Source organism: Rattus norvegicus, chromosome 2, assembly GCF_036323735.1.
Source record: "Rattus norvegicus strain BN/NHsdMcwi chromosome 2, GRCr8, whole genome shotgun sequence".
In the NCBI taxonomy this organism is placed as follows: domain Eukaryota; kingdom Metazoa; phylum Chordata; class Mammalia; order Rodentia; family Muridae; genus Rattus; species Rattus norvegicus.
In genome coordinates, this window is record NC_086020.1 from 61,835,465 (window position 1) to 61,851,769 (window position 16,305).

General features: G+C 42.9%; 1 protein-coding gene across 2 annotated transcripts in view; it reads left to right on the forward strand.

Annotated features, from left to right (window-relative positions):
* Nucleotides 1-16,305, forward strand: part of Adamts12 (ADAM metallopeptidase with thrombospondin type 1 motif, 12) — a 294,742-nt gene that overhangs the window by 75,490 nt on the left and 202,947 nt on the right. For both annotated transcript variants that reach the window (XM_039101948.2, NM_001106420.4), the window contains exon 3: nt 15,100-15,250. In XM_039101948.2, coding sequence (XP_038957876.1) covers nt 15,100-15,250 — 151 coding nt within the window. The remainder of the gene's footprint in view (nt 1-15,099; nt 15,251-16,305) is intronic.

The window sequence follows — 16,305 nt, forward strand, 5'->3', positions numbered from 1 at the left end:
ATGTTTCCTGAGCTACAGATACAGGGACTGTAGTATAGACCTATGCAATGGGGCTGAACTGCCCCTGACCTATTCATTTCTGCTTTGTGTCCAGTTGTGATTTCTGGGATGGTCTCCATCTGCTACTAATGGAAGCTTCTTTGCTGAGGGATGCAGCATATTTGCTGTGTAGAATTATGACCAGTTTTCTTAGACGATGGAATGGTGATTAGATGTGGGACGACCATCGTCAGGTGCACATGTTGATATATGTTAAGTTAAATTGCCGTAAAATCTGCAGATAACCTTCAAATGGGTCAGCATAGTTGTATACGTCAAAGGTGCTAAGTTATTTGTTGAATCTAAGTGTGTATGAGTGTGTGTTATACTAAGTGGATGATATTTGCTCTTGAAATTTTTCAAAATAATATAATGGAGAAAGAGGGGGAAATCATCCTTGTGCACTCTTTCGACCTCTCTCCCCTTTAGAGTTTTGTATGTGGCACCTGCCATGCTTGCAAAGGTGTAACCACTGTGCAGTGGGCTAGCTCTGTGGTACTTGTTCATAATCCAAAGGGTCCAGCTGTAACTGTTCATAGGCTGGCCTCCTTGGATGCTGACAGAACAGTAAGAATAGCATGAAAGCTAAACCCTGCTGAATACTAATCAATGTGAGAATCAGGGGAAAAAATCACTAAGTTTCAGGTAGCATGAGACTTTCCACTCTGAGTGCCATCAGTATTTATTTTCTCCAATTCCGAAGCTCATTTCCTGGATCCCAGGTAGTCTGGTAAAGAAAATAGATTCTTTGTTGTTGTCGTTGTTGTTAGCGGATGAAGTTAGTCCTTCTGATTAAATCAAATAGTTGTCATACCAATTCTTCCCTAAAGAATAAAGCAGTTTCCACTCTTTAATTTCTCTGAAGTTGATGGCGTCGGTATGCTAGACTCCCTGTCTCCAAATCTGGTGCTCTTTTGAAAGAATTATTGACAAGCTGTAGTATGGTGTGTAGAGAAAAACAAGGCTGCTGAAGCATCAACACAATAGCTTGGTGACAAGTTGTCAAAGGGAATGGAAGCATTGAGACAGGAGAGAACACTCTGAGGCACACGTGTGTGTCAGTTGGTGTTACATCCCAAAGGATGGGCCCATTGTGGCATCATTCCAGGCAGAAGGACTAAGATGGTGACTTAAAGGGTGTGGGTCTTCATTAGACATGCACTCCTGGGCCTGGATGAGTGGGAGTGAGGAGCTAGGTGCTGAACAGCTGACAAGTGGAGCCTCCGAAACGATAGTCATGCTAAGTCTCTCTGACTTCATCGGAGGTAGGCATTGTTTCTGAATCCATGCTGGGTATCAGCTATTGCCACAGGTGTTTCCTTTCAATGTGCCACTCACTCTTAACAGCTGCAGCAAATCTACATTTCACCCTTTGACCTGGTGTGACCACAAACAAAGGATGTTGGGCTGACAGTGTGGCTCAGTGGTGGAGCTCTTGCCTAGCACATGTGAGGATGCATTGCATCCTCAGCCCTGGAGGAGTGGTGTTAGGAGGGGAGAGAACAGCTGATGTATAGCAAAACATAAGTCTTTGAATGTCTTCAACATTGGACATTTTGCTGTAGTGACCTAGAATGTACATCCTTGTATACTGGGGTTTGAGTGTGAAAACTACTTTTGGCTGCGGATTGTGGGTTATAGCCAGTGTCCTAGCCTCAAGGACACATAACCTTTCCAGACTTCTCTTTGTGTGACTTTACTTGTGTGATCTGTTCACTCTTCTAGGGTATAAAACATTACCTGTAGTATAGAAGCACTGAATAAAATACATTCACTCTATTTTCTTCTGTCACTCTCTCCATGTGTGCACTATGACCTGCCTGTCCCTGTCTTGTAAAGGCTCTTCTGACCACACCGATCAATGCTGACAATCCAGAGAAGTTTCTCTAAGATCTTTTTTTAACCATACCAGCAAACTACTGCAATATAAAGCAACATTTGCAGGTTCAGGAGAGTAGGATGTTCTGCCTCTGAGGACTATATTTATCATAAACATCATGCTTGCTTTGCAAATTCTGTACAGTTTGTAAACTTACCTAACTGTGGGTGGCATCATTCTCTAGGCAGAGGAAGCGTAAACTGTGCCAGAGTGAATCTCAACCACCCATGCAGGAATTCATTGCTCTTTGCTTTGAGCATAGATTAAACATGGTTATGGTATGAATCTAAACTATGCTCCGTAGATTTATTTTGTAACACGTGTTTCCTATTGGGAGGCTGTAAAACCTTTAACGTGCAGGGCCTTTTAGGGTTATGAACTTGCCCTTGGTTCCTGTCCCACGATCTACTTCCTAGTCTGCCGTGATGTGAACAGCCTGTGCCACGTGATCCCATCACCATGAACTGAGCCAATCTACAGTGTCCTCCCTGCCATGACTAACTGAATTCCTTTGAGGTGGTGGGCTAGGATAAATCATTCCTCCACTCAAAAGTCACTAGTCACCAGATCTACACTAATGTAAGTCCTTGCATTCTCTTTTCCAACAACCCTTTGCTCTCCATTTGTTCTTTATTCTCCACAATGGCTAGCTTTGTCTCAACTTTATTTCGTCCAACTCCATGAGAGGTCGGCTCCTTCTTCCCAGCCTCATGGCAGTGTCCTAGATATTATGGTTAGCGTTAATGAATATCCACACATCTCCAATCACCATGGAAGAGAATCTCAATGAGAGAATATCTATATCAGGTTGGTGTTTGATCATGTCTACGGGGGATAGTCTTGGTTAGTTAATTGAGGGGTGTAACTTTACCACTGGAGAATGGGTACAACCATTCTCTAGTCAGGAGAACCCTGAACTTCCTTAGGGTGGATCCCAAACATTCACGCCTTAATTCACTGCCTTTCTTCACCATGGATGCACTGTGACTAGTGGCTTCAAGTTCCTGCCATGTGGATTTATCCTTAGTGATGGTTTGTAACATGGAATTGTGAGCCAAGTGAACCCTTTCTTTCTTGTGCTGCCTTAACTGAGGTGTCATATCAAGGAATGGAAAGCAAAATGAAGGCACCGGGCGATTGTGCTGTGTAAGATCAAGGAAAGGATTTTACCTTCTTAATGGGAGAAAGACGTTCTTGTTGCATATTGATTCAGCTACTGTTCTGTTTTCTCCCCCATTGTATTCTTGACATAAGACCCAGTATTGTTAGCTACACAAAGATATCAAGAAAGCAATATGTATCTCACTGAAGATTCCATGGTGAACAAATAAAGGAGTTTACAGTACACATCTTCAACCAGCCCCAAATGGAAAGATCCCCACCTGCCCCCTTCAGGGCTCTCATTTCACCCTCAGTGAGTTGGCTTCTTCCTTCTGCCCTTTCTCTTGTGCTTCTTTATCCCCAGGCGTCCCTTTGACTACACCTAGGTGAATTCGGAGCACTTTAAGACCTTCTCAGCTGCTATCCCCTTACCTCCAGCACTTCAATCTTGTCTTCTGGCGCTCATGAAATATTGAACCATGTAGGAAGATTTAATTTGTGCTTGGTAAAAAAAAATAGCATAATGACTCAAATCTATTCTCTCCATAGCACTATGGAGGATGACCTTTAATTATGTTGAACTTGTTCTTCTACAGCTGTGACAGGAGTGGGCTGTGGAAAGGGGAAACTGAGTGGGATTTTTCTCTAAAGAAGCAGCCCCTTAAAAGGAAAGATTTTCCTTTTGGTTTCTGTACCTATCGTATGGGCATAAATATTTAACAGGGCACTAATGTAACATCATGGAATAATATTGTACCTCAGACATCCTCTTCATTAATGTCACTCTTCGCTTCTGTGATAGTGACATGAGTGTGCTATCAGATCCCCTCAGGGTTAGCTTATGCCCATCTACCCGTCACTAAGCCATCAAAGGGAATCCTCTGTCCAGGTCATCCTTCAACCTCCTGGAGTGCCGTGTTCCCAGGACTCCAGTGTTCCCAGGGAGCAAGACAATTAATTGCCCCGTGGTAGCAGCAGCTGCTTTTCATGGTTACTGTGGTTTTCATTGCAAGGGTGGGAGCCTTCGAAATCAGGGTGGGCGAAGACAGGCCAGAGCTATTTTCTTCATATCCCAGCAAGGACTTTGTGTTCTCATAGCAAGGGCGGCTTCTAATTTGAAAACTATAGCCTGCTGTGTCACAAAGCTGAAATCACCTTAATGGCTCTCTGTTCCCCACAGGAGAGAGAGCGAGGTTTTACCTGGGTAGTTTTCTTCTATTGTTCTCTCTAATAACCAGTTTCTCTGGCTTCCAGTGTGCTAGCAAGTTCTTCCCTTCCTTTTTTTTTTATTGGAATCTTCATTTTTCTGGGGAGATATGGTAAATGGGTGCAGGGGTTACTAGTTGAGATGGTTTAAAAATAAAATTATACACAGAGAAACTCTTAGAAGAAGAAACCATTGTGATGGATTCATTATTGGAGAAAAGGGTATATCTGGGCGACTGTAAGTCTCTGACATCATCTATTGTTCAGAACTAGAAAGATAGTTTCGTATGGCGGAGCTGCCCGGGAAGATCCTGCCTCCCCAGGACAGTGTTGAGAGCAGGTCTACTGAGTTCTAGAAATGAAGTTTGCAATGCAAAGAACAAAACAAAACAAAATTTTGAAACAAATTTAGGGATAATTTTAGAGGGTCACTTCAGCTTTTGTATGCAGAGTTCTCTCAAATTTTTTTCTTTTTCTTTATGTGAAATGATTCCTTAGTCAGCTAGATCTATTTACTGGGTTGTTTCCCAACCTTCAAGGAACACCTTTGCACTGTCTTGACCCAAAAGATACTGTGATTATGCTTTCCAGTCTTACATCTGTGGAGTATTCTTTACAACTTGTGTTTAACTATTGCCATAATTGGAATTTTCTGTAGTTGAGGCCTACTAACGCTTTAATTGAGCTATTATTATGGTATTTGTCAATTTTATGTTACTTCGACAGAATGGGTAACACAAACAACTTTATGGAGGGGAATACACACTCACACACACACACACACACAATACACCCATACTCACACACTCACATATACATACACACACAATCACATTCAAACACACTCACAGAGGCACACAAAGACACACAGACACACAGACACAGACACACACAAACACACACACACACACACACACACACACACACACTTCTAGTTTTGTTTCTATTGTTTTGATAAATACCGTGACCAAAAACAACTAAGGATAGAAATAGGTTTGTTTAGTTTTTGTAATTCAAGGCAGAAACCTGGAGGCAGGAACTAAAGCAGAATTCATGGAGAATCCTGTTACTGCCAAGCTCTCTTTCTTATACAAGTCAGGCCCATCTGCCTAGGGAATTGTACTGCTCCCAGTGGCTTGGGCTGTCTTCTCAATTAAAAATCAAGATAATGCCCTCATAGATATAAATGTCACTTGTCACTTTTATTTTGTTGGATGAGGTGATGAGATGACAACTGTGCCCAAGGTGTGCAAACACACAGCTTGGACTGAGCCCAGAACACTCCTTCTCTTTTCTTACTATACCTAGGCACAGGCCTGGAAACTTGTAGCCTCATACAATCTAATCATCCAAGCTGACTGATTCAATCCAGCTTTTCGTGGCTCTTGACTGAATTGCTCTGCCTCAGCACATACTAACTTGAGCAATCTGTTCGTATCTATGGCTCTTTCTCATTCTCTGGCTTGTTTTCTTTTTTACCTGGCTCTTTAAAACTGTTCCAATAAAGCAACTATGCACACACACCCATACACCCCACATCATATCATACCACCACTTTTTTCTCTCTCCCTGTTCTTAAGTAATCCCTCTTCTGCTGTTCTTGTATGAATTGGACATATCCTATCTCTGCCTCATTCAGTCAAATTTTTCTGATTCATCACTTTGTCTACTCCTCAATTAGATGTCACTTTCAAACATGGCTGCCTCCTTCTACCAACTTAACCTTACCTTCATTGTAGGATTAAAGGTGTGTACTAAGGCAATCTCTTAGTACTGTAACCAACCAGATCATACTGTAACCCAGGACATGACTGCATTCTGACCAGATCATATCTTTGGATGTGATCTCTTGCCAGAACAGCCATGTTGCTGTATTAAAATTCCTCTATAGGTAGACTAGTCCACAGACAATGTGATGGAGACAGTTCTTCAGCTGAGATTCCCTCTTCCCAGGTGTGTGAGGTTGATAATCAAAGTTAACCACATGAGTTTGTGCTGGTTACACGAACATGCTGGGAAATTGCACAGAGGCTATCCTTATAAAGACAGAACAGCAAGCACCAAGGGTGAGGATAACCTTCAAAGATCTACCTCCAGGGATTTATTTCTACCTCCCAAAGTTCCAGACCAGACCACACAAAGGATGCCTGTAGCTGGGAAACAGGTATTCAAGAACAAGTTAAGAGCAGCTTTTAGATCCAAAGCACAGCAAACTGTACATACTCACATCCTTGGTTTTATACCAGATGGAATTATAGGAGATTAAAAAACCCCAAGGGCATGTTCTGGGACAGGCTCATAGGCATACGCATTTAAAATATTTTTCAATATTTTATTTATTTCATCGACATGTATTCTACTTGCATGTGTGTATCTACCACGTGTGTCCCCAGTGCACATGGAAACCAAAGCAGGAACTTGAATCCCTTTGAACTTGAGCTACACATGTGAGCCACCACATAGACACTGGGGATGGAATCTGGACCCTCTGTAGGATCAGCAAGTGTTCTTAAACCCTGAATAGTCTCTGCAGCCCCACTCACACAATTAGAAAACATTCCGTAAGAGTTGTTTGCATGCTAAAATGGAAGAAGCTCACCTTCTGTCATCTGCTTCTGTTTGGAGCCTGCTCTCTTGAGGACTCACTTCAGTGACTGAATGGGTGTTAAGATCCACAGCTTTTTTTTCTCTCTCTCTTATGAAAGAACAACAGTGATTCTTCAGGAAGAGTTCTCAAGAATCATGACGGGACAAATGGATTTAGTTTCATGTATTACCAAGCAAGAAGCAAAGATAATTAAGAGGTAGCTTTTCTTCCTTTATATGAGCAGGATATTTATTTTTCTAGAACCAAAAACTGGCTTCAAAAATAAACATCCATGTCGAACACATTCCAGGACGAGGAAATGAATGACTTCGTCACAGAGGAGGTGCCACTGTGGTAAGAATGTCTGCAGAGAGACATTAGCTAGAGGACAGGGATTGTTTGGAATAACTCACATGCATTACTTCAGTCCTTCCCCAGTGTAACTCCTCAGCAGAAAGCCACTATCACACCACGAAGTCACAGATGAGGTCACTGAGACTCAGAGGACCAGATTACTTGTAAAAAGACCTATTACTTGTTCCTGCTGGAATTGAATGGTGAACTCAGACCTACTTGTTCCCAAAGTCTGGCTCTTTGACTGGAAAAAGAAACCCAAAGTGATACAGAATGTATTTCTACTAGGAACAAAAGAAGGCCATGACTTGGTAGACCTGGAAACTTGGAAACTAACTGAAGATGTCAATCTTGGGAACTTGGCTTGCTTGGTCCTGGGACATGCCTTAAATTCCCCTCTAGCCTGTGCCCAAGGTTAATTAGAGAGATGCTCCTACTTCAGGACTCTAAAGCAAGGAATAAGAGGCTTGCATTAATTCTGTTCCTCTGAGACTTTTGCAGTTATTCCATTGTGTGTCCATCAGCACAAATTGCCTACCAGTCAGCATGGTGTCTTCTAGCCCCTGCCTTGTCTTAGATGTTTGGGAAGGGCTTTCTGTGGAGGACAAAGATCAGAAAAAAAAAGCCATTTCCAGGTCTGTGGAGAGAATTAGATTCCGTAATGTGAATCTAGGTTGTAGGATATAAGGTCCATTACGATGCCTCCGTCATATTTCCCCAAGGTCTGAATCTGAACTGTGATTTGAAAGTAAGTGTAGACTGAGAATTAATTTATTAGTGTTAGAGAGCAGGATAACAGAGTCCTTTGGGGGATGTTATTGATTACAAAGTGGAACAGGGAACTTCTTGGCTGATTGGTAACTTTCTTTTCCTCCAGGTGAGGGTTCCCTGTATGAAACATACATAGGACCTTTCCAGCTATGGTTTGTGCATACTTTTACATGCTTGTAAGGCTATACAAATATTTAAACCCCATTTAAAATTACCTTGAAAGGGTAGTGGTGTTTGGAAGCATTCATAGATATTTCTAAGTTAGTCAAAACAGGTAGGTGAGTTTATTTCCAAAAGTGAGTTAGCAGTGTCCTGAGCTTGGCAGATATGGAAGGAAGAAGAAAAGATTGCAGAGGATGTGGAAGGGAGAATGAATCTGCTGTATGCTTCAACCTGAGCCTCATTCTGTGTGAGTTTCTCTAACTAGTGAGAGCCTTCTGCCAATTCTTCCCCCCAATCTTCTTGAAAGGTAAGAGAAGGGAGTGGGCTGAAGGGAAGACTGGGATGAAGGTGGTTTTGTTTAATTCCAAGTGAGAGCTGAAAATGGAAAGATGATTTTCCAGTATAGCTTGCTTCAGGCTAAGTGTGCTGTCAGCTCTCCCATGGGAAGCAAACTGTGTGTGATTTCGTCCATCCTGATCTGGCTTTTACTAAGAAGAGCTCAATGCACAGACCACTGGGCCACTGCCACCTGGCACCGTATGTGCACAAATCTGTGTTTATGCTTTGGAAAAGAAAGGTACATAGCTTAATCTGAAAACACACCTACACTCTTCCTCATATCACTTTCATGCTGTTTTCTCTCCTGTGTATTCCCTTCCCCGTGATCCCAGGGGCTCTTGCAGCAAGCTGCCCTACCTGTGCTCTCATAGGTTCTTTCCTTGCCCTCCACTATTGCTCTCTGGCGTCTCCTTCCAGCTTCTGTGAACTATTGAGATAGATTTCTATGTGCGTGCTTATAGGGATGACCCTGTGGAGGAGCGCAGCTGTAAGGAAGCTTTTAGGAAAACCTGTGACTTTCAGGCTCCTCTGTCCATCTTGCTCACGAAATATGCAGGCTCTCCAGTGGAGTTCTTCTTGTTTCTTCTCCACCAGTTGAGCCCAAAATCTGAATCTGAAGAGTCCCCGATTAGCCCTTCTTGGTGATTTTGTAATCGTTTCCTTGAGGGACATTAATATTTAGGTTGATAACTGCACAAATGACCACAGGGCCCAGGCTCTCTGAGGAGCCCTGGCCTTTTGCTTGGTTTCTATGGCACAAATGAGCCTCATTAACAGCAGGCAGGCTTTCCTCTCTCTTGTTGGTCTCTGACTTACAGCAGAAATAGAACCAAATCTCCGTAATGCATGGAGTCTGTTTCCACTATTTTATTACAATTACTTGGTTCTGTTCTCTGGGTCTCATCAGTCCTTACTGTCAGAGAAGTTCTTCTCAAACAAAGCTGCAGAGAAAAAAGTGCCACATCCCCTAGGAAATGTCAGAGTAAAAACAAATCTGAGGTTAAAAGTAAAATACCTTGTAGGCTACTTCCACACGCGTTCTCTTGCTAGATTCTCCAATGGCCTATTAAGTAGTCAACATTGCTGCCTCTTGCTGGCGAGGAAGGGCAATGTGGCTCAAGGGCCTGTTGAAGGTCACATAGCTATTTTTCACAAGTCAGAGTAAAAACTTTTTATCTTTCTTTTATTCTTCGTATTAAGATATTCTGCAGTTAGTAATCAAATTAAGAAGCCCAAATGACAATGTTAAGGTACAGCTACATTACTGTCTACACTGATAGGTGGCAGAAGACAAATAGGTACAGTCTTAGGGTTTCATGGCCAAGGCAACTCTTTTTTATATTTGTTTGTTTGTTTGTTTATACACTCCAGATTTTATTCCCCTCCTCGTCCATCCCCCAAGGGTTCCGCATCCCATACCTCCCCCACCCTGCACTCTCCCCCCAACCCCCTGTCTCCATAAGGATGTCCCCACCCCACCTACCCCACCAGACCTTTAAACTTCCTGGGGCCTCCAGTCTCTTGAGGATTAGGTGCATCTTCTCTGACTGAACCCAGACCTGGGAGTTCTCTGCTATATATGGGTTGGAGGCCTCATCTCAGCTAGTGTATGCTACCTGATTGGTGATCCAGTGTCCAAGAGATCTCAGAGGTCCAGGTTAACTGAGACTGCTGGTCCTGCTACAGGGTTGTGCTCCTCCTTAGCTTCCTCCAGCTTTTCCCTAATTCAACCAGAGGGGTCAGCAGCTTCTGTTTGTTGTTTGGGTGCACATATCTGCATCTGACTCTTTCAGCTGCTTGTTGGGTCTTTCGGAGATCAGTCATAGTAGGTCCCTTTTTGTGAATGCCGCATAGCTTCAGTAATGGTGTCAAGGTCTTGGGGCCTCCCCTAGAACTGGAACCCACTTTGGGCCTGTTGCTGGACTTTCTTCTCCTCAGACTCTTTTCCATTTCCTTCCCTGCGTTTCTTTCAGGCAGGAAGAATTATGGCTCAGAGCTTAGCAACCCCATCCCTCACTTGATGCCCTGTCTTTCTGCTGGAGGTGGATTCAATAAGTTCCCTCTCCCCACTCTAGGGACATTCATCTAGGGTCTCCCCTCTTTGAGTCCTGAGAGTCTCTCACTCCCCAGGTCTCTGGTACATTCTAGAGGGTCTTCCTAACCTCCTTCCTCCTGAGGTTGCCTGTTTCCATTCTTTCTGCTGGCCCTCAGGGCTTCAGTCCTTTTCCATACCAGATCATGTTCCCCTCTCCCCAAACCCCATTCCCTTTCCCTCCCCTGTACTTCCTTCCTTCCCCCTTGTGGTTGCTTTCTTTTCCCTCTCAGGTGGAACTGAGTCGTCCTCACTTGGGCCCTTAAGCTTGTTGACCTTTTTGAATTCTGTGGACTGTATCTTGGGTATGCTGTACTTTTTTTTTTTATATATTTTTGGCTAATATCCACTTAATAGTGAGAACATACTGTACATATCCTTTTGGGTCTGAGTTACCTCACTCAGGATTTTCTAGTTTCATCCATTTGCCTGCAAAACTCAGGATGTCCTCGTTCTTAATAGCTGAGTAGTATTCCATTGTGTAAATGAACCACATTTTAAGTATCCATTCTTCTGTCATGGGACATCTGGGTTGTTTTCAGCTTCTGGCTATCACAAATAAGGCTGCTATGAACATAGTGGAACATGTGTCCCAGTGGCATGATGGAACATCTTTGGGGATAGAGTCCCAAGAATGATACTTCTGGATCTTTGGGTAAGTCTATTTCCAATTTTCTGAGGAACCTTCAAATTGATTTCCAGATTGGTCATATCAGTTTGCAATTCCACCAGTAATGGAGGAGTGTTCCTCTTTCTCCACATCCTCACCAACATATGTTGTTACCTGAGGTTTTGATCTTAGCCATTCTGACTGATGTAAGGTGGAATCTCAAGGTAGTTTTGATTTGCATTTTTCTGATCACTAAGGACTCTGAACATTTCTTTAGGTGCTTCTCAATCACCCAAGATTCCTCTTTTGTGAATTGGTTTAGTTCTATATCCCATTTTTTTTATTTGTTTTGTTTGGGTGTTTTTTGGTGGTAATCTTCTTGAGTTCATATATATATATGCCCTCTATCAGATAGCGGGTTGGTGAAGATTTTTTCTTCAATCTGTAGGATGCTGATTTGTCTTATTGACTATGTTCTTTGACCAAGGCAACTCTTATAAAAGAAAACATTTAACTGGGGCTGGCTTAGAGTTTCAGATGTTCAGTCCATTATTATCATGGAGGAAAACATGATAGTATGCAGGCAGATATGGTGCTGGAGGAACCAAGAGTTGATTCAAAGGCAGCCAGCAGAGACTCTCTTCTGAAGGCATCCAGAAGGCATCTTCTCTTCCACATTGGATGAAGCTTGAGCATAGGAGGAAACCTCAAAACCCACCCCGCAGTGAATACTTCCTCTCACAAGGCTATGCCTCCTTCAATAAGGCCATATTTCCTAATAATGCTATTTCTCATGGGCCAAGTATATCCAAACTACCACATTCCCCTTCTCGGTAGCAGCTTTCCTTGACAGGTATCCCATGACTCTGGCATCTCTACATCTTGGGGTCTCCAAGGCACTTTACCTTCACGGCTTCTTGTTCTAATATCTGGGATCCACACATGGTCCTCTGTGCTCCTCCAAAGGGCTTGGGTCACTTCTTGATCTCTGCCCTCTGTAGCACTCTAAGTTCAGGTTGATCCACTCCGGTGCTGCTGCTGTTCCTGGTGATCATTCCATGGTACTGGCATCTCCAATACACTGAGATCTTCCACTGCAACTAGGCTTCACTAATAGCTTCTCCTAGGCTCTCTTTATGGTGTCAAGCCTTAATTTCTTCACATGACCCCTTCAGTCCTCAGCCATCAACTACAACTGAGGCTGAACCTTGACCAATGGCCTTCCATGTCTTCTCACAGAGCCAGGCTGCAGCTGCTCTCCATGACACATACATGCCTTCAAAACCAGTACCACTTGGCTGACTGTTAGGCATCACCTAGTTCATCTACTAGCACAAGGTACAACCTTGGCCACCTCTAGAACACAGCTTCTTCGTGCTCTCGGAAAACATTTTCCAGAAGATTTCACCTTAGTAATGATGCCTTCTTCTCCTTCTTCTTCTTCTTCTTCTTCTTCTTCTTCTTCTTCTTCTTCTTCTTCTTCTTCTTCTTCTTCTTCTTCTTCTTCTTCTTCCTCCTCCTCCTCTTCCTTCTCCTCCTCCTCCTTCTCCTCCTCCTCCTCTTCCTCCTCCTCTTCCTCCTCTTCTTCCTCCTCCTCTCCTTCTCTTCCTCCTTCTTTTTCTTCTTCTTGTTCTAGGTTTCTTTTCTTTTTTTACCATACTTAGTATTTTTATTGGATTTTTTATTTACATTTCAAATGTTATCCTCTTTCTAGGTTTCCCCTCCAGAAACCTGCTATCCCATCTCCCCTTCTCCTTCTTCTATAAGGGTGTTCCCCACTCCCTCCCATCTCCCCGCCCTGACATTCCCCTAAACTGGGGCATCGAGCCTTGATAGGACCAAAGTCGTCTTCTCCCAGTGATGCCTGAAAAGGCCATCTTCTGCTACATATGCAACTGTAGCCATAGATCCATCCCAGTGTACTCTTGGGGTGGTAGTTTAGTCCCTGGGACCTCTGGGGGGGTTGGTTGGTTGATATTGTTGTTCTTCATATGGGGTTGCAAACCCTCTCAGCTACTTCAGTTCTTTCTCTAACTCCTCTACTGGGGACTCAGTTCTTAGGTCAATGGTTATCTTTTTTTTTAATTTTATTTACTCTTTCTATTAGTATACTGTTGCTGCCTTCAGACACAGCAGAAGAGGGCATCAGATCCCATTACAGATGGTTGGGAGCCACCATGTGGCTGCTGGGAATTGAACTTAGGACCATTAGAAGAGCAGTCTAGTGCTCTTAACCACTGAGCCACTTCTCCAACCCACAATGGTTATCTTCTTAATCACCACTAATTTCTTAGCTTCAGCTAACCAGCATCAATTGTCCTAGTAACCCCTTCTACTCTTGGCTCTAAAGCTTGAGCCACATGGTCCTGCAAATTCTCCTGCTTGCTAGGGCTGGACCATGGCCCCCTGTTTCTATTTCATTATCACCAGCTTTCAATTTTCAATGTTTTCCTTCACTGCCTAAGCTTGGCTGTCCTTGCTCTATAGCCTGACCTTGAACTCAAAGATCTACATGTTTCTCTCTCCTGAGTGCTGAGATTAAAGGTGTGAACAACCACACCTGGACGAAAGATTTTTCTTTCCCTTTTCACAAGAGCTTTATAAATTCTGGATTGTAGTTCATTGCAGACGTAGTCAAGTTGACAACCAAGAATAGTCATCGCAGGTATTTAGAAGGACACCCAAATTGAGAAGAGCCTCCCATGCTTCCTGTCTGCCTTGACAGGTCAGCTAGTCTTGGCTGTAGAACTGAGTAGCATTAGGCTGAGGTATATGGAAAGAGGAACCTGGAACTCTTTCCAGGTCTCCTTCAAGTCCCAGTGCCCAGGTTTATATTAGAGAGCTAATATTTAATGACCAGCCATTTTGATTCTGTGAATTCTGTGAAATGACACAGAAGTCTGGAAAGAGCCTAATGCTAGGCAGCACTCTGAACTCCACCTTCTCTAAAACTCCCATATAGATGAACTCATCTGCCATTCACAATAACCTGTAATTATCCCTGTGCTTCAGATGAGATCTGAGAAGCTGAGCAAGTCATTTACTCAAGATCGGAAGTGAGGAACCACTTGGGCTTGACCCCATTTCATTCTAGAGTCTGGTGTTCTTGAATAGGTGGCTTGACAGAAAACTCCAAACGGGTCACCTGGAGTGAAGACTTTGTCTCATGTAGGATGGGATTGGAACCTTGAGTGTTTCTTTTAAAGCCCAGATAACATCAAAGTCTTCTGTGTATGCCTTCAGAGTGCTAAGTAAAACTGACAAGCATCACTGTGCCCGTCTGGCTAGGACTTTGCTAAGCACCTCAAATGGATACTAGGAAGTTTTCCTTAGGGAACAAGAGACTAGAAAGAAATATACTTCCAGATCAACCCCTTGGATTGAATTTCTCATGGACCAGCATTTTCAGATATACAACTGATCCCCATAAGTGGGAATAAGAATGCTCTCTTTGTAAAGTGATAAACTATCCAATGGATGAGACAATCTTGTGTTTCTTTGTTTCCTGAATGAGGCATTAAACACACTCAGGAAAGCAACTGGGTGATTGTATGATCTATTAGCCCATGCAGACAAATGTTCTGTTATCAATGGGTTGAGGGCATAGGCAGGGACTCCATGGGGACAAGCAGAACCAATGCCTCTACTTGCAACCTGAAAATGCCCAGCAGTGGTGCTAAGGAGGAACCAGGAACCTGAACAACTGTGTGTGACATTTTGGGTCTGTGTAAATATGTGGACATATTTATTAGCATCTCAAAGTCATCTGTGACCGATCATTTAATACTTATGATTATAAAGACATCCATGAGCATCCGTTTTCTAACACTCAATGGCAGAGTTTGAGAGTGCCGTTTCTGGAATTTCCAGAGATTACCAAGGACTGTATAATGTTTCACTTTAGTACTTTCCTTTGCAGACTCGATTCACATAAACCTTCTCATTGAATATATTTACAGACTGGATTTTTCCATCTACCACATGGAGACTTTTTCATTGAGCCTGTTAAAAAGCATCCACTGACCGAGGAAGGTTACCAGCCTCATGTCATATACAGGAGGCAGAGCTACAGAGTTCCAGAGACAAAGGAGCCCACCTGCGGATTAAAGGGTACTGTGACTTCAGCATCTTCCTAGATAAGGAGCTTTCTGGTTTTACTTTATTTGTAAGCATGACCTCTTTAACCAGGCCTGATAGGTATGACTGTATGCATGATAATCATGAATTCAAAGTCTGTCCAAGGAATAGATTTCCAGCTCTATCCTGCGTTAAAGAAACTAAGAAAAAATCCTCTCCAGAATATCCCAGAAATAAACAACTTAAAAAAGCGATGCCTTTAAACATTGACAATATGATATTCCATTAGTGTTAGTGTAAACTATTAAGAAATAGCTGGCAGGTCATCAGGCCTGTGTATGGAAGACAGATACAAATGTTTGATATTGATGTGTGAAGAAAGACCAAAATGCTTATCAACACATTATTAGTTATTAGATGATAAAGACAGTGATGCCTCTCGCTACACTGTATTGTGTCTGATGTTGACTGAGCCATGTCTACTCCCTCTGTTTGTTTGCCCTTCTTGCCCTCCTGGGACAATGTTCCCCTGTCCCTTGTCATCCTGCCCAATCCACTCCCCTCAATGCTCTCTGCTCATGTCCCTCTGCTCCCTTCCTGCTGTGCTCTGCCCTCCTGCCGCATGCCCCCTGTTCTGAGCATGAGCATTTATCCTTCCTATTTTCAAAATATAGAAAAATAAAAATGTCTTTCACAGATAAACTAACCCCAGTAATTTCCTGCAACATCATGTTTTCTTTCATGTGTCGAAAATAAAAACTATGTGTAAGGGCTACCTGAAATTGGAACAGTTTCTCAAATACTATATGGTCTGTTTCTTCAGAGGGAAAACTAACAATGCATAAAGAAAAAAGGAACAAAAAAGTCTAGTATTTTTTTTTCTTAAATATGTGGGAGCCTCAAAGGGGGAAATGAATGATAAGGTCAAAGCAGTGGTTCTTGGACAGAGCAACCAAGGACTGCACCTTTGTTGTCAGTGCACAGAAAGACGAGAGGAACATGTGCATGCCTCACACAGTGTAGAAGGATAAGGGGAACGTGTGCATGCTTCATAGAAACATTCCTGGGACTTCTTTCTATAGTCGCAG